Raw genomic sequence first — 25,481 nt, 5'->3', positions numbered from 1 at the left:
TCAGTTCTAATAAGATAGCCATTTGTGATAAAAGCCTTGAGCAGGCTGACCACGTCTCCCAAAGAGGTGCACAGCCTGCTGATGAGAGCAGCGTCAAGATAGCCAATGTGCTTGAAACTACATTGTTTTTTTAATGCCATATTGAAAAGTGAACTTCTTATTTTTAAAGAGCTTCTGCTTTAGTGATGTGCATGTTGAAGTGCTATGCATGCTTGTTATCATGTCACTATGAGCCCTAATTACAAAACTTTAAGGACTGTTTGAAGGAATGTTTTTTTAAGTGTTTCTAAGCATTCTCTTAGGTTAATCAGGGCTTTGAGATTTCATGAAAACAATCAGCTTGTGCTTTCAGCTGTTTAGAGAGGGTTTATCATTTTAATCTTATTTTTTTTAAGCATGATTAAAAATCATTAGCGATACTAATTCACTATGACAGATCATTTCAAATGAGTCTCTTACCTGCGGAAGGTAGGGGAGGCGATGTCTGGGTATTTGCAGCCTGGCTGTCTTAAGCTTGTCTGGCCGGTGGAGGTGGGACTCGATTTAGGAGAGCTAGATAGAGAGACGCTCTCCGAGTCCGAGACGGACACTTTCTCTTTATCGGTCTGGTTGATGGTTACAGGGCTGCATCGGCCTGAACCCATCTTGGTGGGCTCCCTACGCTTGGTACTGGAAGCTGCGCTTGATTTGCTGCTAACATTGGAGTCAATACTGCTGGAGCTGGAGCGGTGCCCTCCCCGCGCCACAATCCCGCTGGAGCTGGACTTGGCAGGGCGAGGCAGGCTGCGGTACTGCAGGGGGTTTTTCGAGCTCACCAGCAAAACCCCATCATCCTGGTTCTGGGAGCCATCCAGGCTGGTTTTGCGCCCTCCGTTTCCCTTGTCGGAGATGGCTGAAGACTTGGGGATTTTCCCCAGTGTGGCTGAACCACTGGTCATGGTGGCTCCACTGGCAGTAATCAGAGCTCCAGACCCTGTCTTCTTAAACCCGAAAGAGCCAGTGGTGGGCGGTCTGGCTATGCCAGAGGGTGGCTTCTTCCCTTCATCCCCGCTGTTTTTCCCTGCATCAGAGGGAGACCGCTGTATGCTTTTGGAGGGAACCTTTCCTTTTTCAGAAGCCTTGGCATCATCTGTTTTACCTGTAACAAAAAATAAATAAGCCCTTTTGTTGAAACAGTCCACATGTAATGAAACTGAACTGGCCGCTATTAATAGGCTGGTACAAATATTTGAATATTATAATTGAAACAGCAGTTTAAAAAAAAAAAAAAAAAGGAATGTTCAGCAGCGATGGTATCCAAGAATGTCGAAGAAAGTTGGGATGTGTGAACTCTGAACGAACTCTTCAGAGTTTGTATCAGCCCTTGGCCCAAACATACATCCACAGACATTCACAACACCTTTGGTCATGTTTCAGATCAAGAAAAGAGCAAGATATCACAGCTGGTACAAGCTACACATTGGCTACACATTGGCTGCACAGACTTCAAAGAAAAACTATTTGGTCTGAGAGCTATTTTAAAGCGGAATTGCTCCAATAACACTAACAAATGGATAACTGTTTACAAAGTTTAACCTTCTGTGCATCCTGTACCCACACATACTGTATTTAAATGCGTCTTCCTCCTGAAGCGTGTTTGCCACTACTGTACCTTGGGCATTTCCTTGCACATCCTTTTACAGGAAAGCTCTATATATGCATATATGACAAAACAAAGAAAACACACTGCGCATTTAAATCTATTTTTCATCATTATGCTCGAGACTGAAGGAGCAATGAAAATCCTACCCGGTGTTTTGAGAGTGCCGGTTGCAGTTTTGGTCCGTGGTGGCGTTATCCCGACTTGTGCCGTCATGCCCCTTCTCCAGGATCCTGTCTGAGAAACAGATAAGGTTGTCTTCTGCCCTCCTTTCTCTGAGTCTTCATAATGCCCAGAGGAGTTACCCTTCCACTTGTTACTGGAATCCATACTGCTGTTTAACTCATCATCTGTTTTCTTCAGATCTTCAGGACTGCCCCAAGTATTCTCATTGTTTGAGACGGAGTGCTTCTCAGAGTCTGTCTTTAACTGAGAACATTCAAAAAGATACACTGTGTGATGATCAGAAGCAGTACACATGATACAAAACATACAACAGTAACATGCATTTAACTAAATTAGGCTTTGTTCACAGGTTTCACAAATTCAACTGAATTAAATATGGCTAATATGAAAATACTGTAAGAAGAAGAATATACTGATAAAGGAAACATACGTAAAAATAATATACTGATGAAATAAAAAGGCAAAGGGGAATTGAAATAAGGGACACTGACCGACAACCAGAATAGTTATTCTATGTTTTGTACATCAGACAGAAAGGTTAGAGTGTAGCTATTCTGTATAGCAGGGCAGTTCAACATTGATTTGATTTAGCTGGATTTTCGGTAGTTTTTGGTAGAAGCAAGTCAAAGTGGAAAAATGTTTAAGTGTCTAAACACGTCAAATAAGCACAAAACACCTAAAGCAGTGTGTCGTCCAGTGAATAAAACTTTCGACATGTTGAAGGGCTCTTTAAGAACTCTCCGGTCATGGATATGTCTCTTTCAAAGAGGTGTGGTAGCTCTGCTCTACAGGTGGATGGTTCAGTAGAAAGGTACGATACCTGAGGGCCTTTGCTCTTTCGCTGAGACCCTGCAATGTTGGAATAGGAGCTGACAGACGATGCTGTGTTCAGGTCATCAGTGCTGATGTTGTCCAGGGTGTCACTGAGACCACTGCTCACAGAGCTGCTGTCATCCCAGCTGCAAGGGAAGACAGGAGAGATCCAAGCTCACTCTATAGGTTTCATTATGCTGCCAATCTATACACCCAGGTTAGCAGGTTGAGCTGTACTATTCCATTCCCAATGGGGGTTCTGCTTCTACCCAATTTTACAGCTGGGAAGGCTGAAAGGTCAAGTGTGAACATATTACATTGTACTGTACATGGTCATGTTAGAGGTTAATATTACTGGAGGATACCTGCATGTGGAAAGCAGCATTGTTTAATTAAGAATATAAGAAAATGCATGAACGAGAGGAGGCCATTTAGCCTATCCAAGCTTGTCCGCTTCCAAATAAGATGATTGATCTCAAAACTGTGTCAAGTTGGGTCTGAAAGGGCACAAGTGATTCTGCCTCAGCAACATGACTAGGAAACCCATTCCATACCCTCCCACTCTCTGTGTCTCCTTTCCTGTGCCTAAGTCTATTTCTACTTAAATTCCAATTGTGTCCTCTGCTCCTGGTTTCTGTGCTGCACTTTAAAGTATTGGTTATTGTTAACTATGTACGCTTACAATTTTAAAGACTTGAATCGGCCGCCAGCTCCTAATTCTTCTTTGTTCTAGGCTGAATAGATTTAGTTATTTCAGCCCATCTTCAGAAAAAGAAAAAAAACTGAATAAAGTATCTTCTCAAACGAGTTGATGGAAACCTCACAATGTAATTGGTTTGAATGACTAATGATGGAAAGTTACAGACATAAAACACTCTAATTCCTTATGTGTACAGGTTGTGATGAATTCAGCACTCAGATCACTAAAGACTCAAGTATTTTGTTTATCCACATAGCAGGAATGACACAGTAAATAGCAGTGCAAGACCCCCGCCACACACACACACACACACATCCACACACTTGCTGCTATGCCAACAGGCCTCAAACCCAGCCCTGGAGAGCCTATCCTGTGAGGCAGCATGAGTGTCGTTCAACCTCCATCCACTCAGTCATAATTAAACATCTGAAGAGATGCAATATTCATTAACTTTTAATGGTGTCAAGAAGCATTGACCTCCCAAAGAAATGTATTTCTGGCCCACTAAGGATTAGGCTTGAGTAAAATATTCATATTAACTCTGATAAAAAAAGGCCTGAGGCTTTCAGCTGCACTTCCCCCCCTCTCCTCAGCTAAGAAACACATAGTTGGTGAAAAGCTACTTGATTCTTAACCCTACTGTTGCCCCAGTATAAGTCACTACAGGTTGTTCTGCAAGATGTTCAACCTGCAGTTGCGTTCCAATGTTTTAAAAATCTACTATACCTCAAATAGCATTTTATCAGTGCAGTTGCAGTATTTTTGAGCTACAAACCACAAAAGCAAATGCTTTGGAAACGTGTGTACATATATAATGATTTGCGGTTATGTATTTAAAAAGCCATGTCAAGTTTGTCAACTTGAAGGTTTGTTTATTACATTCAGTGCAGTTTAAAAGCAACCCCCACCTATCAATTAGCTTTTTCAACTGCGAGCAACTGCATCTCTAATGTATTGTTAACCCCTTCAGCACTAACAGCATGCAAAAAACCAAACAAAGATAACTAACTAACTAGATTCAGTGTGGTAAACTAAAGTGACAACTATGGGCATGCCCAGTAAAGGATTTTATACTAGTGAAGTAGAACATTACATCCAAGTACACTCAAGGCCTCCTCCAGCTATAGCTATTGTATGACAACTCTGTCCTTAAGATCCTGTTTTTTAAAGTGAAGTTAGTTCTGATTCTGAGCTTGACTTCAACTCAACCAGTTATGCTGTTGCTAGGCAGCCAGTGGGCTCTTTATTACAGTTCTTTCTCCAAACTGACCGCATCTTGCTATTGCAGTAAAACAGCATTTGGAATCCCAATGAAAAGTGAATGGCAGAGATATATCCACACAAGATTATTTTACGGGTTAGCAGTTTTGAATATTTTCCAACTGTATACTGCAACAGTGGTCTGCAGTTTTTCAATGCCGTTTCTCTAGATGTACATACAGTGTTGAAGGAGTTAATGCTGGCTTTCATTAAAAATCCATGCGGGAGAGAGTTAACTCTAGTCAACATTGGAAGTGTCTGTGGAGAACAACTACAGCAATAACAACTTGGGGCCTTCCTGATGATCTCCATTGGTTTAGTCAATGTTACTTATGTTCTTATGTTCTTACTGTCTTAAGCCCGCCGCACAACTCAAGCCGTCCCGACTCATCTCATCTCAACTGGCCGTACAGAGTCTGGATGAATCGTAGCAATGTGCACGCCCTTAAAACCAAGATTATGCAGATTTCAGTTGGGATGTCTTCAGATTTGAAGATTGAACATGTTGAATCTTTTTCAGAAGCAGTTTCGTTCAGATTTGATCAGTCTGTCTGTATGTGGCGGTTGCCGACCAAGACTGACTGAGACCAATTAGTCATAAGGGTGTCAACCAATGGTGAAGATGGCGGAATATTGACAGCTTTAGTTCCACAGGTAAAAATACATTAGTCTTGAATTGCTCTGAGTGTCGCGAATTCAAAATGACCAGATATGTGCACATTTGAATTGTTTTTTTAGGCGTTTACTAATCAAAGGTAAATTATCAATTTACCTTTTTATTATCAATCTACTGGCAGCCTATATTTTCTTACTGTGCAAAACAAAAAAGTAACCGGTGCGTTGATCTCCAATAGGTCACAAATCACAAGCCCCTAGATCCACACGCTGAGAAAAAAACGCCAAAGTCAAATAAAAATCAACAGGCGCTGTCTCCACCGTCTAATCAGCATTCGATGCCATGCATAATATGAGGGTCGCTATGTTGGGCTAAGTTAATACAAAAATGTGTACAGGGCAGTATTAATTAAATTTGCATACATAGTAATCACCAGTATCTAGTCATGGTCAGTAATTCAGTCTTAGCAGTGTGTGACAACCAGTCGGGAAAAACTCAATTGTGACGTCAAACCAAAACTGAGCACAAATGATTGCAGAATCCGTGCAAACTCAGATGAGATGAGTCGGGACGGCTTGAGTCGGGCTGTGTGCAGCGGGCCTTATGCGTTCCCTTCCCCACCTACCAGGCTCATAAAGGGCTAGAATATAAAGCTATAAACTAAATGAATCTCATCCTGGTGCACTATGATGTTTTCACTATATCTACAGCCTTCCCAGGGCTTTTGAGAGCAGCCCTTTTCTAGTGTCATTTGACTGACAACAGCTTTCAGCAATGGAAGCTAGCAAAAGAAAGCCTATTTATCCATTTCTCAGCCCACTATTTAAAGCTCTGGCTTTCAAAACCACACCACCGTAATTATGGATATGTTCAAAGAAGCAGATACAGTATCGAAGATCAAGAGACTCCCAATTTTGTTTTTAATTTAAATAAGATGTTAGGCCCTTTTATTTGTTTACCTTTTCAAAGGAAACTTTTTTTTCCAAAATATTGCTGGCAACCAAATGTGATAATATTAAGTGTGGATTTCTGTACTCTGTGCCAGCTTGTGAAATCCAGATGAGGTCTGCACAGCTTCAGCTAAATCAATAACAAACCATCTGAAATCCTGTTTTCTATAATAATGTCGCCCTGTATGCAGTTAAGAAGTGTGGATTAAAGTCATCTTTCATGTCTTGGAATTGTTCTGTATTTGCAACGTCTGCAGTAATGTATGCTCCTTTCTTTTGCAGTTTGTAAGTTATTCTCAACATCTGGTACTGCCACAGCTACTTACAATAAAAAAACAGGCCTATAGATGCTCCTTGAAATCAGGTTACTTTGTAGCTGAGCAAACGCTTCCAAAAAACACCTTACCCATCTTAACTAAACCCAAGATCTATTGGGTATATATGATTTTTAACTGGATATTTTATGTATTTTTTTTAAATGTATTTGACAGGGACAATGTAGCATTTTTAACATTTATGACATGTCATAAGATGCATTGCACCCAGATTTAACTAAATCGGGGCAAACACAAAAAACAGAAAATAATACAAATAAAGTAACATTTACAGAAGGGAATATGATTGAGCATCAGATAATTGTATACGACTTGTATATGATAATGATGGTGTGCCACTGCGATTACATACTCATTTTACATTTGAACAGATGGCTTTCTCTTTTCGTACAGTAAACTAAGCAGTGATTGCAACCGTGTATCTTAGGTTATAAATCGACTGCCATAAGACTTTTGATTTTCCATTACTGAATAACTTTCTTAAAACATCGCAATAAGAAAAAAAAAAATCCAATTTGAATCCCAGGGCTTGCACAGTGAAATACATAGTTACAAATCAATGATGTGAAAAGAAAGATCCTTTATTGTAGTCTCTCTATATTCTGTACAGAATAGTCAGCTTCAGTGCCTGCCTATAGTTCAGATGATAGACAGACTTTAGATTAAGGACACATTCATGAAAGATCTATAAATGTGTTTTTCTGATGATTATTAACATAGAATAACAGTTTATTATACAGTAAATGCCTTTGATACAGTCTTAACACTATATAATTATAAACTGTCTAATATTTATATTTTATAACACCTATTAATTGTCTATAACAGATTACCAATAATAATAATAATAATAATAATAATAATAATAATAGCCTTTAATTGCTAATGTAGTCATTTTAACAACAACTTGGAGGTACTTCATTTTAGTGTTTTAGTGATTACTTTCATCTCCGGATGTGTGGATTCAAATTAAGAGAGTATGGTAGTCTCAATTTAGCCCCCAGTGGACATTGATCCACATCATAAAACCACCACACAACTCTACATGATTTTCTCAGTTCAGGATTTAGATGTTGGGCAGGATCTACTGTATACAGTATGTCTGAAATATAAAATTAACAATTGAAAGCCTTGTGAGCCGTCAGTTGTGATGCCAGCGTTTCAGAATCTGAGATTCCTCTCTAGGTTCTGCTATTGTAAACAAGCAAAATGTTGCCAGGAGAGCATAGGATCCCCCCCTCATCTAAGCTGGGAGGCACTTTGTTTCAAGGTGTGAATATTTATTTTTATAGCTACAGACAGAAACATAGAGTGTTGTTCACTCCTCTTTTCTTGGTGGCCTTGCAAAATAAAACATTCTGTATTAATTTAAACACTTTAATACCCATGACTAATGAGATTAGTATTGTGCCTCTCTTGTTTTCAACATTCTTTTTGGTCACAGTTAGAGCTGCGTAACCAATTGGGACTGGGCAAATTCAATTTAAATACAAAATGTGTTTATTGGTCTTGTTAAACTGAACTAAAACTGGAAATTCACAGCAGTTGCCTTTTTCCCTGATCTAATCCATAAACAAAGAGACTCACAAGTCATTTTTTTCTGATTAAAACTGATTCATTTAGAACAGATTACAGTGCTTCAGTATGCTTTCCAGGGTTATACAAATGAAACGTATGGAGCAGCACTGCACACATACACCTGCCTCAGATAAACCAAGACACAAGGTACAGTTTTTCTGTAACAAACATGAATTCAGGTTATCTGAAGAGATTTTTTGGATGTCCCTCTTTTTGTTTGCCTCAGACACAGATTACCTGACATGTGGAAGATTAAGATTCTTTTGATTATTATTGGCATGGTGGAAATCAGGGACCGTTTAGATCTAGTGCCCCCCAGTTTAGATCCCAGATTGAGACAAAACAAAATGTATGACACATCATTAATAAAAGTAAAGTTAAACACCCCTGGGTGCACACTCAGCTGCCGGGCCTGGTGTAAATAATCAAAATATACCACATTCAAGGTGGTGATGGACACAGCCAAAATGTTGACTTTCAACCAGTTTGTCTGTCTAGATAGTCAAGGCAAAATAAACACGCTAGCAGACACAGCACCATTGACGCCTTAAAGCTAAATGAAGCTGTCAAGTGTCAGCATGATTTCTACTGTACCAAAGAATGAAAAGCTCAAGACGCACCACTGAATTCACTAAATATTTTATTAACTTCACATCCCGAGACACTGGCAGCTGCCGAAATCAATCTGTAATGTCCGGAATAAACATACTATTTATGGTCTCGGACATTATTACACTTTTCCCTCCTTTCTATACAGCTTGCCTTTAAATGGCACGTTGTATGAAAATCAACAACTGCATCAAAGAGTGAGAGCTCCAGGCGCAGTGTAAGGAATCACAGCTGCAGTTAACTGGGGAAGGGTTTTGCAGTCATCAATTACCTGCAGCCAGCCACTGCTGCACAAACACATAACACTGTGATGCTTCCCCCACCCTCTTATTACTCAGACAGTGCTATGCTTCATCTGTCAGGCTCTGGCCTTCCTCCGAGGGCAGCGGGAATGCTGCAGTTACTCAGAACCAGCTCTGAAAAACATTCTCATACTATATTTGTTTTTATTTCATATTACCCTGTACATATAATCATTTCGCTTTTGTACAGGGAATTAGTAGTTTACCAGAAACAAAGTGAAAATATGACACATTAAAACCATGATTATCACTGAACTGCAAAATAAAAGAGGAAATAAATGGATAAAATATGCTGAATTAAATACCAAAAATGTACAATTTTCTTTAGGGAGATTATTATCTGAGGAAAATCCTTTATCTTTATCTGTGAAAATCCAAATACGCCTAGTCCATGTCTCATAAATATGATTGAAACTGATAGTTATTGGTCAGTAGCATGGAAGACTAATTCGCTGTTTTGGTAAATGTCAAGTAGCCCTGTTATTGATTATACAGTACTAAGCACTTTTAGAGATATGTAATGTCAAACAATTACTGCATTCTGAAAAACCAAAGTCAAATGGACAATCATCAAAAGGTGAAAAAGGCCCTGAAAATATCATAGAAAAGAACAGGGCTCAACCTCTACCACATGAGCACATTAAAACATATTTCCAAAATCTCACACACACACACACACACACACACATATGTTGCTCTTTGAACACCACTAAATACCAAGCTGAAGACCAATAAATAATGGTAACAGCTGTATGCAATCAACCATGCTGACATCAGTCCTTTAAATATATCAGTGCTCTGAGAATCCTAAATTAAACCCCATAGCTTGCAATTCTATGTCAGTTTTAAAGCAATACTTTTTTCAGCAGACCATTAATGTTTGCTTTCACATTCTGCAAATCACTTCCAGGACTGACAAAAGCAGTTCATTTCAAGCAATTTTAAGAAATGAAAAATCTAGACCACATGCTGACATTTTCCCTGTAAATGCAATTATCAACCGCCAATGTCAGTTACTGCACGATATGTAAAACACCACACTGCACCCTAATTTATCACACATCATGCCTAGCCAAAAAAAACCCTCATACAATCTCTTAAATGACACTTCCATTTACACATAACACACTAAAAATAATTTAAGGAATAAAGACTTTTTTAACCATCTTGAATTACCACATGCCATCCACCAGAACACCACAACAACAGAATCTAACAGAATTCTGACAGTTTTTTTTCAATAAAAATGAACTCACCCCTCAGGCTGATCTATGTGTTCTCAGTTTTATTTGAGTGTTTTTGGTCTGTTTTATTTTCACAGCCAAGTGAAGAAGCTCTAGAGCGAGACAGCCCACCTGCACTGCTGTGAACCCACCAGAGTGCTCCTCCTCAGTGGAGGAAAGCAGAACCACCTCACCACATCTCCACATCGGCTGCCCACGAGTCACTGAGCTGAAAAAAGTGCTGCTGTCACAAAAAGCCAATCAACGCACTCCACCTGCATTCAAGTGAACTAAGAAATAAAAAATACTTTCTTTTTCTTTTTCTGATTGATCCATGAAGGTCATCCCAACTGGTACACAGTATATTGTACTCGAGAACGTTGTTCACTCCATTGATTTACGGCTATCCTACTCATTGTTAATGGGAGATGAAATTCTATTGCATTGTCAGTCAATTAGTATTCAAGTACACTGAAGTACTAGTATGTATTTATAAATATTTAGACACTTTGTGAACACCATTTATCAAAACATAGTTAATGCTGCAGCACTATTGTGCTTTTAAACAAGTTCCCCCCATTAGTGGAGAATGGTATGCTAACAAGGGACATTTCCCAACTTTTCTTATCTTCTTATGTTCTTATATAAATCACTGATGTGGCTATGGTAAGTAAAATCACTTTCTGTTTAAGATCAGCTAGGTTAATATTATATTTACGCTGTTATGTTTGTACTTTAAAGAAGGGAGGGCCATTTCACTCAAGGATTAAAACGTAAAATCAGAGTATTAAAAACGTCAGGGTCTGGATGGAGGTTTAATTGATTGAATTAAACAATTTAGAGCAAGGTTGGAACAAAGTCCAGGAGTGGAAGGGCCAACTTTGTCCCTGTCCCTGTTGTCGTCCCCCTCGTCCGTCCATCCGTCCACCTCCCCACGATTTAAAGGGAAAACCTCTGCAAAGTTTCAACTTCAGCCTTAAAACTGTAATCGAAGTTTACAGAGAAGCAGCCGGTCAGAGGAATTTGTTTAAGATTGCATTATTTGTTATGTAATAAACAATCCTAATGTTGTGAAATAGGTAGCGAGTGATCTTTACCAGTGGTCTCTTTTCATTTAGAGGAGTCGATTACTTGAGCTGAGCAGTTTGCAGGCTTTAGTCCACCAGGTCTGTGGTTCCACCGCTGGCGCCACCACAAGAATAAATATATTTGATTAAAAAATATCTCAGCTGTATTTCAGATGCCTTGGCTCGAGGCAATCTCTTTACAATTACTGTATGTAATGCACCCTTATCTCCTCCTGTGCATTATGCTCTTAAATAAATACCACATATCTATGTGTTTTCAAACCATATGGGGGATAAAGATCCAGATAAGTAATTCTCATTTTAACAAGAAAGAGATCAACAAAAGTATTTAATAACTCATTCATCCAGATGCAGCAGCTGCTTGATATGATAATAGTCTTGTAAAACAATAACATTGAACAAACTGCATTTAATTCAAGTCAACAGTTCATAGGATTCTCAGTGCTGTATGTGATATTTGCAGACCTCTCACTCAGTACTGTGGAGTTTTTTTTCTGGCTTGCCCAGACTCCAACGTTATTTAGTTTGTTTTAGCAATTCATTGACATCAAAGGGTTAATGACATCTTGCAATTACTTATGTCAGAGATCTGAAACAGTCCAGTGCATGCCTTTCGGACTTCATCATTTAAAAGGGACACTGTACTGAGTATATATTTTTTCTGTATTGTTTTATAAAAAATAATGTCTGTGTGGGATTTATATTTGAAATGTATATATATATATATATATATATATATATATATATATATATATATATATATATATATATATATCTTTCTGCAAGCAGTGTTACAATGCCCTTCCTCTGCAGTCATAAATAATCTAGCAAAATGAAATATTTAAACATCCTCGGCCTCTATACTATTTTTATCCAAATGTTTAAAGGCAGTCTGTGTTTGATTTAATGAGGCTTAGATCTGAGCGGAAACCTTTAAATCAAATATAATAATATGTATTGATTTTATCTAAACACAATACAAAACACTGACTGGGGCGCAGACACGTGGACTCTTTGTGGAGTACTAAGGTTCGTTAGGAGAGCACCAAAGTGTTGGCTACTCTGTTAGATCTAAAGGTACCATACTTTGAATGACAATCAAAGCTAATATATTTCTAAGAACAAGATAAATGACACAAGTCAAGGTTGGACTATTTTATAATACCTGCTAGAATACTAAATGAACTGCTAATATTTTTGTATTATTATTTTCTCATGATTGAGAATCCATTAGAAATGATGCATGCACTGTATTAAATTATGGAGACGGTCAGTCGTGGAGCTCTGAGCTTTAATCATTTACAAAGTGATTAGCAGGTCATTTATGGACTTCTCCAGCCTAACAGGATTATTTATACTCAATTAACAAGGCTGACCATCTCTTTAGATACCACGGCAATAGCTGTAAAATATGTAGACCCAGATATTGATTCTTCAGTTACTCCTTGTCTGCAGTGCGCAACAGTGCCTTTATGTGGCTTATTTCTTCATGCAGGACAAGGTTTGGGACAGTTTTGGAGTTAGGTGCCGTCATAATACCGCCCGGGATGAAAGACGCATCACAATTGAATTAGATGCATCTTGTATGTCATGGTTCAGTTCCAACACATCACATCAAGGTCATGTTACTGGAGATTCAGGAATAATAAGACTTGGTCAGTGTAAGCACTTTCCTTTGGCTTGTTTACCAATGGTGGCCATGTGTAAATGTTCCCTCGGTATCCAGTCTCTGCCGCATGATTATTCAATTTTTTATACACTTATTATTTTATCAGTCAAAACACATTTCAACACTGAATACATTGAGGAAGACATAGTGAACATGTGTGTCATTGAATTTTACAAGATTATTTTAGCATTACCACAGCTGAAACACAGATCAAGTAAATGTTGCAGTTTGACCACATAAAGCAAAAAAGACACATTAAACATTACAGTAATAATCAGCAGTCGAACCTAGCCACCTAAAGTTAAACTGCTACATGGAACAAATAACTAATCAAACAATCAGCAATTCTTTTTTTTCAATGATTTATGCTGGCATCACGGTACCTAATGAGGCTGACAGAATAATCATTAATTTGAAAAAAATGGAAATCATTAGATAGTTTTATGTATAATATTTCTCAGTTTAATTTCCTTAGGGTTACTCTCACTGATGATGTAGAATTTGAACAGCCCTACCTAACAGCTGATGCCCTTAAGTTTAAAATTCAAGGGCCAGATTAAATTATAATGTTGTAAAATTGCCATTTTACATTTATTTTTTGGAGAAGCTTTCTGATTTCATGGCATTTTTGGTTTCCTTGTGTAATTCCATAATCCATGCTTAAAAGATCTGGAAGGTTCAAAAACCTTGATATGCATGTCTGTCACAAACAATTACTGTCTTTTCCATTGAATGCAACCGGTACAACAACCTTGGTTCTAAACTCTGGACATGGATTATTGATGAAGGTCAAGGGGGTCCTGAAAGCTCCTTGTGTTTCTCAGCCGCCCCCTACAGTGTGGGGGTCTGGAGTGCTTTCAAGCTATTAGAACTAGTACACTGCACGTGCATACAAGATTCGCTCTATTAGCTAATGAAAATGATTATCCTTTTTTGTCTTGTTTCATTTCGTTTTAATGAAAGGAGGATGCAATGGTTGGACACAATAAATGTAAAGTCTGCATTATGGTCTATTTTCTTGGTTAGCAACATCCATCACCTCCTTTTTTTCCTCCTACAGACCTTATGCATTCGTCTTTTCTTCCTTCACAAAGGCTGGCAAGGGCTAGTTTATGTAGGAAGTCTGAAACATAGTTTGTTTTTGAGCTCTCTGGGTTACAGAGTCCTTCAGGTTTGTTATTATTATTATTATTTATTTATTAGCAGAGGCCCTTATCCAGGGCGATTTACAATTGTTACAAGATATCACATTATTTTTACATACAATTACCCATTTACACAGTTGGGTTTTTACTGGAGCAATCTAGGTAAAGTACCTTGCTCAAGGGTACAGCAGCAGTGTCCCCCACCTGGGATTGAACCAACGACCCTCCGGTCAAGAGTCCAGAGCCCTAACCACTACTCCACACTGCTGCCCTTGTTAAGACAGACTTTGTTTTTTTTTTTAGCTGGTAACTCCTTTCCACAGCTGTTACCGTACCATATAACAATGCATCATAAAAGGCCTGTCAATCTCCTGATTGTATTTGTCACGTGGAGCCCTGTACAGTATATCGCTAATTGAATCATTATGCATTTATGAATGTGTCACAGTAAAGAAAGTCCCTGAATTATCCAAGATTAATTGGCCATTGTATATGGTTATTTTCAATGTCAAAAAACAAACCTAAGAATGCATTGTGTATTGCCATACCTTGACAGCCTGTGTTACAGTTCTTAAACAGTTACTTGTCCAGAAATATGACTTCCAAAGGAAACTCAGCTTCCTGCCTCTACAGTGATGACAGTTTGGCGTTTATCAGCTGCGGGCAGGAAACCTTCAGTTTAATGACCTTGACTAAATGAGATAGACCACCCCACCCCCCACCCACCCCCCTCCTCCTCTCTCTGTCCCTCTACACTGGCCACAGGAGCTTTTTCTTTGAGGACAGTTAACAGGAAATGTATTTGATCCCCTACAAAAAGGATGCTCAAGCGGCTTCTAAAGGGGGGGGGGGGGGGGGGCTTTTATTAATTCATTTTTCCAGCGGGAAATGCGCAGCTGTATTTTTAAATTCATGTGTTAATCCACATATGTACACTATATTGTTATATTGGGTAAAACAAGTTTAAAAAAAAAAAAAAAAGTGTTACTGTGTAAATGTACTGATAAAATATCATTTAAATTATTGTCCAGCATTTATTTTTTTCATCTTGCATTTAATTAACTGATTGTAAAGTATCTTTTGCACATGTACATTAAGCAACATGGAAAGCTTGGTCCATCCCTGACCCTCAATCATGAATTCAGAAGTAAAACTGGAAGACTTGACTTTCTCTGCGTTCTACTCCACCCTATACAGCTAGCAGTACGGTATTCTTGTTGTTGCTGCTTGTTTTACAGTTCACTCTTCATTCCCTTGTATTACAGCTGGGATTCCCAATAGAGTTGCTATCTAGGGAAGTCAGTGGGTCTGGTAATGTCACCATATTAAATATTTGGATTAATCATTTTCAGTGACATGTTGGCTCACTTTAATATCCCATCCGCCCACCTGGCTTGAAGACAGGGCATGTAAAGAGGGCTCTGGCCAATAAGTATACCTAATATATTTTATTTGAGCTCTCTGGCTCTCTGGTCCTGATTCTGTCAGGTGGCACATTTTAACTCCCAGATAAATTTAGCTCAACTGATACAGATAAAATTGCCTTTACCGATTGCCAAGGGAGGAGCCAGACAGAAGCAGCCATGAAAGATAAAAGCTCTCTGCAGCATGTTTATTTTAAATGAGCTTTCATTTTTGTGTTTTTATGTGTCATTTACTACACCGCATGTATAGCATACGCCATCTAGTCGAGAAGTATTATTGGTCAGGGAAACCAAAAAGCTAAATAAACATTGCCTTATTTAATATTACCCTGATGCTAAATGTTACATAATATCACACCCCAAGAGCTTCCCCGAACAAGCAGTCATAGGATTAGTATCCAGGATTTAGCAGGGTATCTTTTTCAATATTTTCAGAATAACACAGTATTTAACATGCAATGGTTGTAGCCTTGGACTATATTTGCTTCAAAACCAAAATGAATCCAGACCCTCTCAAAAATGTCATGCTAAAAAAAACTATTTGGGCTTTTTTTTTAACGTTCAGAGTACCACAAAAGTGTTTGAAAAAGAGTCCACAGCTTCAATAATGACGTACACAGACAGAAAAAAAACCCTGAGCGTTCCCCATCTCTTCAGGATTGTGACTACAAGATTTTCTTGTAGTGTATAAGGTCCTCTGTATCAATGATAAACACCTGCGTTTAAGCAGTGAGACAAGATGAGTCATTGTAGTAAGATTTCGAGTACATAATTAGCTTTAATTTACGAGATCAAGATTCTCCAGTCAGCTTGAGACCTGAGCGCCACCTTTGCTGTCTTACCCCCCACAATGACGCAGCATTTACTAGACAGTTTAATAGGAGACCTTTAGCAAAAATACCAAGATGGGCTTTGTAAGGGTGTGTGAGATTTGGTGCCAGTTGCATTATGTGCAAAGAATAATGAGAAAATGTATTTAATACAATGTTCATGATGTAAAAAGAAAACACATCATGCTAACCTTAAGAAAATCAATTCAAACGCAATCTATTTAGAGCTATCCACTGATAGCAAATCAGAGTAGGGTGGTGGTTTGAGCATTTGATCATACACTCAGAGAAAGCAGAATTAAGCTCTTCAGACAAGCTCTGCTAGACCAGAACAATAGAATGCACACATTCTACAGCCTTTTACCTACAGGTATTTTTGCTCACCACTGCTGATAAAGCACGTTTACAGTATAGGTACTACGTTCTATAGAAATCTCAATTGAATTTCCCAGTGTAAGGTAGAATTGCCAATCCACTGAGCCAAAAAAATAATACAAGTAAAGCATATGACACAACAATGTTCATCAATGCCAAGTTTCATTGATTTATACTCCAGGCTGTTCAAATGTTTGTAACCATCAAACAAACTATGAACTATTTAACAAATCATCTGAAGCTCACTTGATATGCATCTATATGTAGTGCCCAGCAAACTGGGTAAAACATGGGTTAATAATGTTATGAACTAGAAACATAACATCAAAAATAGAAGTACTTCCGATACACTAACAGATTAATATATGGCAATATCGACCACCAAATTTGAAATTGGTTGTGCTGGATGCAAGCAATGTAGACTGGACTGTAACCCTAAAATAAACTTAAAATAAAAACACTTATGCAGATGCACGTTCTAAATTGGCCAGCATTACCCTGTGACTTAATCTCTTGACACCAACATATTAATGTCTACTGCCTCCCGCCATTAAATCTGACATCCGCTGCTTACTGTATACGGTATAATTTATATCTTAAACACAGCATTACAGTCAAAACTGAGCTTTTAAAGGCAGCCATGAAATATGGCAATGTTCATTTGCAAAGCAAATATGAACTTCATCTATGCAATCTATACGATCTATGCAATCCTTTTACAGTTGCAGAAAGCAAACCTTGTTGATGGTCCAGTTTTAATTGCATTCTAAAAAGCAAAGGTAGTTTTACCTGCAGAAAACTTAAGGTCAAGTAAGACCCACCTCTATTTATATTTATATTTAAATTAATTCAAGGTCACAGCACTTAATAAAGAATCATGTATGATTTGAAACTATGGAAATTACATCAGTTTGCAGTAAATGCAGACAGGGACTATTCACACAAGGATAAATCTCTGTAAAACCTACTAATTCAATTGTTTTAAAAACTTTAACATTTGGCCTTAATTGGATACCATGTCCCTTTATTTCAGATAAGAATAGACTGAAATGAGATGAATGAATAATGCATGGTCTGCCTGTCTGCAATTTTTGCTTCACTATTGTTAAGCATGCAATTTGTCCTTTTTTGGACTGCATGTCATGCATTTGACTTTGCATTTCAAAGAGGAATTGGGATTTGAATTTAGTCACCGAGGCAAGGAATTAAAATGGCAAGGTCCTACAGTTTTCTCTGATGCATTTCTCACTTGAATGCTTTGGAGATTCCTCGAAGAACCCCAGAAGAACCTCAGCACTTATCTCTGAACAACAAAGATGTACCATTCTGTCAATAGTTCTGTGAACATGTTATGAAGAAAATGGTTTTCATAATAAAAACGAGCGATTTAAAATAGCAACGAAGGGTATTTGGTTGGGGTTTTTTTGCCTTTCTGACAGCACTGAAGATGAATGCGGTACATTTATTCATAAAATGATGTTACCTTATTAATTGCAAATGTTTTTTCAGTCATTTGAAGGGTTTACCCCTTCTTGGTTTGATATTACTGGTCATTATTGCATGTTATTTATTTTTCTCTTTATTCACGCTCCTCTACACACCACCCTGCCAGTATGCATTAACCTTGCTCTGGATGTGACATCATGCTCATTTAATGTCTGTTGCTAAGGTGACAATCACTGCCAGTTGTGATTCAGGCCAAGGGAGCGGTTGATACTGTATAAGACTGTGGCTTCCTGTACCTGTCTGTGTCCCCCATCACCTCATTCACCCCCCTCTGGATCACATCGCGTGAGGAGGCCAGGTCTGGGATGAGGTTCATATTGCGGGAGTACACATTGAGCCCTCCATCAGTCAGATATCTGAAAAGGAAGCATAATTTAGTATTTAGTAATTATACCATGTTGTTAAGTTTCCTACCTATGTATCTATTTTATAATGCATATATGTTTTGTTTTGTCAAAATGATGGCAGGGCAACTTCTCAAACTCCCTAGGGTTCACACAAACTGTTTAATTAAATGTGTGACTGAAGGGGTTAACAGACATCTATTAATTAGCAATTAATATGTTTACAGAAATAGATTTGTGTTATTGTTGTTGTTTTTTGCAAAACAAATTAAAAATCTAATATTTTCACTGAAACAATAACCCATACAGGTGAAACATACTGTTTGCACAATAAACAAACTACACAAGCATCGTGCTACTATTGCAAAAGTCCAGGGATTATTATAGTGAAACAGACTTCTTTGATTAAGCTCCACAATCATTTATAACTGGGAGAGAAGGGCCAGACAGAGTACACACAATAACATCTTGTCTTTTATACTATTAGTGCACTGAAGCTCAATGTTCTCTTTTCAGCATCTCAGAACAGAGCATTGCAGTTTGTCTGGATTCAGTCAGTCAAATAGGTATTTTAAATGTTTACACCTCACTGAGACACTGTATATTTACGTATGAGTAGAACTGTACTTCTCAATGCAGGTTGGCTATCGGCTTGTGATGCTTGAGAACAATGAACATTAAATTGCACACAAATTTATATTCAAATAACACCCTAGATTTAGACAGCAGCAAAATATGACAAGTTTCCCTGGACTGTGATTCATTTTGTTTTAATTATAGTAAAGCACCTCCCAGTAGGATATTGCCTTGTACTGAACTCTGTCATTACTGATGCAGACAAGCAGAGACTATAGTGCAAGTGTTCCTATTCAGCACATATTACAGTTTCAGCACGTCTGGATAAAGTCACCAGTGTATTTTATCATTGTGGTAAAATAATACTTTCCATCTCTAACAAACTTGCTGCTTCAGTGGTGAAGAAATTACCAGTGTGCTTTTCTAGTGGTCATCTCATTACAAAAACTACTCCTTGCTCAGACAAGCTTAAACATGGCAAATATCCATGAATGCTAAAACAGTAATAAAAGATGATTGGCTGAGTATGTAGACAATTTTTGGTGGTTCAGCATGGTATTTTCAAATCACAGTGTTCCTGTCTCTCTTCCATCTCTTTGATATTCACACATTTCAATGTACAAACTCACGAAAATAACACATGCATTACCTGTTCCTGACCCTGATTGCTTTAATATACAGAAATGTTATTTTTGAAATCGCAGGTTTTGTATGCAAATGACAAAACAACCTCAAAAAAAGAAAAAAAAACTGGGAATTTCAATGTTGCTGTTTAATAGAAGTGTAATCCAGAGAGAGAGAGAGAGAGAGAGAGAGAGAGAGAGAGAGAGAGGAGATAGAGAGAATGTGCTTGAGAGATAGAGAGAGAGAATGTGTGTGAGAGAGAGAATGTGTATGTGAGAGAGAGAGAGAGAATGTGAGAGAGAATGTGTATGTGAGAGAGAGAGAGAGAGAGAGAGAGAGAGAGAGAGAGAGAGAGAGAGAGAGAGAGAGGGGAGGTGTTACTTACCCACTGCTGATTTCATCTGTCCTCATGTTCTTGCTGAGGAGGTCCCCATCGCTCATGTAACCTGTCACATCCACCTCCTCAGGCACGTCAAGGTCCCCTCCTCCCTTCTCGCTCAGGTCCATGTGAGTCAGGTTCCCGGCCCGGGCCCCCCCCGTGGCTCTCCGCAGGGGGGTCGTGTACATGAAGCGCGAGGGGTCCGTGTGCATGAAGCGACTGCTGTTGCTGCGAGGTGGGTATCCGCTGGGCAGCGAGGGGGCGTCGCCCGCCTGCAGCCTGGGACTTGACTGACCCAGCCTCCAGGCCATGGGTGACGATCGGCTGGTCAGGCTAGGTATACTCCTGCCGTTCACCTCCGTGGTCACTGTGCTGTCAAATGTCGTTTCCAACGTGCTGTCGGGGCGCAAACCAGAGATATACAAGCGTGAGAGGCACAATGATGTAGTCTGGTTTCACAAAGCAGAGAACTGAAGAACAGCATTGTTTTTAATCTGGTTTTCTGATTTCTGAATATTTTATTATTCGTGTTCACTTTGGACTGCACAAACTCTAAGACCTATGACTAAACTTAAAACATAAACTGATATCTTTACTGCTTGCAATTATTGTTTTTTGTACCGACTGTGTTTAACATTTGCATTGTATTTCGTTAAAGCAGATCATATGCCGTGTTTTGTTTCTATTTTACTGTTGCAATTCTATTAGTGTGCTGTTCTAGCTCAAATCAGCCAGCTGCCACAGGTAAAATGCCTTTGCAGAAAATATCTGTTGTGACCGGCAATGTGAGATAAAATGCCACCTGCTCATGCAGATTAAGTCATTAATATTTGAAATGGATTTGAACAAGCATTAAATGGCAAGCAGGTGTTCATCTCCAGATTCCATTATGGTTTACTAGCCACTGGTGCCCTCCACAAGCATTTGGGACAAATTACAGTCAATACACCTGCAAAATGATCAGGCAATGAGCCAACAGTTGCACTATTAGTTCTAACTACTCACCTGCACATACATTTAAAAAATGTCCCTAAGAGTTACATTATAAAATAGCTATTATAAGATAATCCTCTTGGTGTGAAATGGAACAACTCTGGGGTTTATATAAACACAGCATCTGTGTGTTTCTATTTAAATAGATGTTGCTAAATTGAAAGTAGCGCACTGCAATCTGAACAGGCAGCTCAATCAATATCCATACATTACGTGAAGATGACTGGAATGAAAATATGTGGCTATAAGAGCTTGACAAATTTTACAACAATCAGTTTGATTCATTGTTTGATGGTTGTAACACGACAACTTGCAAATGGTCTTTTCAGAATTCTTCCACAGAAATAAGAATGATGGGTCTTATGAAATGTTCCCGGTTAGTTGTTAATAAATAAATAGAGTGACAATGCCTACAGCCTATTTTTTATATCACTGTGTCCAAATCTATACTTTTACTAATACAAAGTCATACAGCTCAATTATATTCAGTGAGTAAGAGATAGTTAATTGATTACTTTAGAAACATGATGTTAAGGAGGTGGTACTGATGATGCAGTAAGTGTTGGGTCCCACAACACAATACCAGCCCCTGGACTACTTCATGTTGTTTAACATCAACAAAGAGATAACACTTGTGTTTCCTCCCTACAGTCTCCCAGTGTTATGGTTTCGACACTGCTTGGAGTACCTGTGACTGATCTGGGTCCCTCTAAGGCTGGACATTGTCTCTTCTAAGTTTTGCCTCAGATCTGCAATGTTCTTCACTGTTCGCATTCTTCTCGTTTCAGGGTCCTCCCCTAGAAAACAGAACCAAGATAAAACTGATCAAGTTAAGGAAAAAAACTAAAATAAAAAACAACATTGGAAACTCTTACGTATAACAAACAAGTAATTCAAGTTAACACCAAAAACATAAGACAGCATTTGCAGTTTGAAGTGACTTTGAATAGGGGAGTCTAGTATACAGTACTGTGCAGCGATTCACTAAATGTGTAATCATAACAAAACAGAACAGCCACTACATTCATTTGGGGTGTTGTTGACTTGCTTTCTTGGTGCATGCTGTCAACCCAACTCTAAGATGCATTGGTTAATCCCACTGAATAAAAGATACATGAAAAACAAAATAACCATGACACCACAGTCATAGTATGCACATGTAACATATATGTGTGGCATGCAGGTACAGTGGGTGCACAGACTGTGCATCTTTACTCTGGAATTTTAAAGAATGTCTGGTAGCTCTTTAGATTAATGAGCATGACTAGTCATTTAATTACATTGTAAATGTATTGGTAATTACCAATGACTACTGCTCTTCCTTGGTAACTACCTTGCAATTAAATTATACACTTATTCCACCAATAGTAAAACTCTTGTTTGATGTACAGGTGATCCCTCCATGCATTCACAAGCTTATGACAGTCTTTGCCTTTAGCAGGTTTGAAAATAACTTCAGATTTGTGTAAAAAGGATATGTTACTGCAGCTTTACAAATAAAGCTGATGCAAAGAATCTCATCTCTTACTGTGTCAAAATATGCAGTCCTAAGAGACTGTCTACATTCAGTAGAACTCATCCTGTGCATGCTTCTCCTCCTACAAATACAGTCTTACAGATCAACTAGAATGACCCATTTCTGGTGTGACCAAGTATAGCTGGAATGACTTGATACAGTCTGTATTCAAGTCTGCATCACATTCAGTATTGAGAGACTAACAAAAGCTACAAAGCACTGAACTGCTGTTATGATCTTTTTTAAATTTGGAACTGGGTACAGTAATTACATTCTGCATATCAAAGCATGCCAATGCGTTCTTTCATCTTTAAAAATGACAACCACCAATGTCTTCAACACTATACAACTTTTCATACAGCAGAAAATAATGCTTTGGTTAAAAAAAAAAAAATCATTTAGACAGAGAACATTTAAATAAATAAGTTGATAAATGGACATGTGCATCTAATGCTGACCGCGCTACTGAATAAAACGTGTAAGCAAAAAAAAAAAAAAAAACAGCCATCATTTGCACACAGTACAGTGTCTTCAGCTGGTGTAATGAGGAGAAGCAATCTTCCTCTCTCCAGCAGCACTATGCAGTGCATTCTCTTCACTTCATACATCTGGAGTTTGTCGGGATCATATTTTATAAGGCCAGAAGAAAAATGCTGCTGAAAGAATTGTTTGCTGTTAAATGCTTAGGCTTCAATTAAACATGAGGAATTCAATATCACAAATATAAAGTAAGATGGATGTCGCTTGTCATTATCTGCAAATAACTTAGCAATGCTTATTATTCTTAGTTGTAGTATTACAGGGAGAGCTACTGAATGTAATTTATATGGCAATATACTGAATATATATTAATATTAATATGTACTTTCTGACAAAGTGCATATTATTATTAAAAGCGAGCTCTGCATTATCCTAGTGAAGAAGAAGAAGAAAAAGAAGGAGGCAGCATTCCTAACAATATACAAATATGCAATGTACTTTGTATAATTATTAGACCAGAACGTGATGTATACATTAGGAGAATTGTTCATGTTTCACCACAGACATATTAAAGCTAAAGCAAGCCAATGCAACATCCAGCAAAGTCACACAACAGCACTTACTTAGTATGTTAGTGTACAGGGCCTGCTCTAGGTCCCCCAGCATTGTCAGTATAACCTCCTGATCTAAGTGAGCGGTCCCCTCACGCTGGCAGCCAGCTTCCTCATCTGCCCAGTACTGGCTGCCGGTAACATTAGAGCCACAGAACAGGGCAGGATCATCATCTGACCTGCTTCCGCTGCCGCTGCCTTCCTCCTCCGTGACTTCACAAACTTTATTGGGAGCTTTTACTTCAGTCCACTGGCATCCCAGACTTGTGCTCCGCTTTGCGCTGCCACTGCTTACAGCACACAGATCCGCTTCACTGGCCCTCTGTGCTGCTGCAGCCCGGGCAGGAGGGCTGCCGTGGAACAGGGAGTGCTCGGATCTGGAGAGAGTCCTGGACAAGGAGCCTGCCCGCTGTCTCCCATCCTTTTTGAGGAAATTGCGACTGGTCTCTCTTGGAGACTCAGTCTCTTCCAAATCAAAGGAGTACACCCTGTGCTCCCCCTCGCTCAGGCGTGTAAGGTTAGTCAGTGATTTCTGCTTTCGGAGGTTGGATTTTCCCCTCCCCGCAGGGTTCCTGACTTGGAAAACTGATAACTCTGTGCCTTTATGCATCCTCTGAGCTGTTATATATTTCCACTTGTTTTGTTTTCACATGTTTTTCACTGCAGCAACAGCAGCAGCCTGTTCTAGCAGCAATGGATCAGAAAAGAAGCAGGCTTCAGCTGAAGGGCTTGCTCAAAGCAGTGCTACAGCCTTCGGGGTTTCCACCTAGGTGTCCTGTGCAGCCCATTCAACATTGTTCACAACCAATAGCATCCAATCTAATTGAAAAGATCAAATATCCATCCAGACTTCATTTTACTGTGTATGCTGCTGCTTTACCCCAGCACCAGCAGCACTAGAATAATCCTCAACCCACAGCATACTTATGGTCACTTTAGCCAATAACTAGCTAGCTCCTGTCCCTCAAGCTGCAAAATGTTTTCTCTTTCCTCTTTTTCTTTTGCCATTCCAAGGATTTGAAGTTGGGGGAGGAAAGATAAATATAAGGTTATCTTTCCCTCTCTCCAGTTCAAGTGAGTTTAAAAGCACAGAGCCTCTCTAATTTTAAATTGCTGCCACAGTGAAGCAAATGGGTCTTCCACGTCAGAGCTCAATAAGAGCTGAAATGAGCCAGTGAAGCAGAGCTTAGCACAAAATTCGCCTCATTTTTAGTATTCAGCCTGCATTCACAGATCTATGTCTCCTTTCTCCTGATGCAGAGGCTGCTGCCGCTGCTGCTGCTGCTGGCTACCATGGCAGCAAACATCTTGGCAAATTACAAGAGCTGTCCAGTTTGTTACAGACAACAACACGTCCTCCCAGAGTCACGACTGCTGAGGCTACAAAGGTAAACCAGGAAGGGATAAAAGCAAAGCCCTTATGCATATGTTGAAATATGTTACACGACGTAAGGCTGTGTCTCTCCACGACGTTACACAGTATATTAAAAAAAAAAAAAACGTGCATACTGATTTATATGAACTTGAAAGCAATATTATTAAGCCAGCATGGTGGTTTTGATAAGTGCTCAGGTTAATTGAGTGTGGAGGTGATAGGTTTGCAAGCAGGCATAATAAGAAGATTTTTTTTTATGTATTTATTTATTTTTCTTCTATGTAGGAAAGCCAAGTTAAGATGTCTGACCTTAATTATAGTCCAGTGAGGTCCTG

The 25,481-nt window shown here is 38.8% G+C and overlaps 1 protein-coding gene across 12 annotated transcripts in view; it reads right to left on the bottom strand.

Annotated features, from left to right (window-relative positions):
* LOC117419969 (neuron navigator 3) overlaps positions 1–25,481 on the bottom strand; it is a 260,529-nt gene that overhangs the window by 34,740 nt on the left and 200,308 nt on the right. For 11 of the 12 annotated variants that reach the window (XM_058985646.1, XM_034926203.2, XM_034926198.2 and 8 more), the window contains 6 exons: positions 21,853–21,961; positions 20,178–20,567; positions 18,485–18,604; positions 2,646–2,784; positions 1,789–2,068; positions 460–1,138 (listed from right to left, as the gene is read on the bottom strand). In XM_058985646.1, the coding sequence (XP_058841629.1) occupies positions 460–1,138; positions 1,789–2,068; positions 2,646–2,784; positions 18,485–18,604; positions 20,178–20,567; positions 21,853–21,961 (1,717 nt within the window). Of the gene's footprint in view, positions 1–459; positions 1,139–1,788; positions 2,069–2,645; positions 2,785–18,484; positions 18,605–20,177; positions 20,568–21,852; positions 21,962–23,783; positions 25,059–25,481 lie in introns of those variants that run through there. The other variant, XM_058985647.1, reaches the window with a different exon arrangement.

Source organism: Acipenser ruthenus, chromosome 14 (genome assembly GCF_902713425.1).
Source record: "Acipenser ruthenus chromosome 14, fAciRut3.2 maternal haplotype, whole genome shotgun sequence".
NCBI classification, from domain to species: domain Eukaryota; kingdom Metazoa; phylum Chordata; class Actinopteri; order Acipenseriformes; family Acipenseridae; genus Acipenser; species Acipenser ruthenus.
This window is presented reverse-complemented; position numbering and strand designations above follow the sequence as displayed.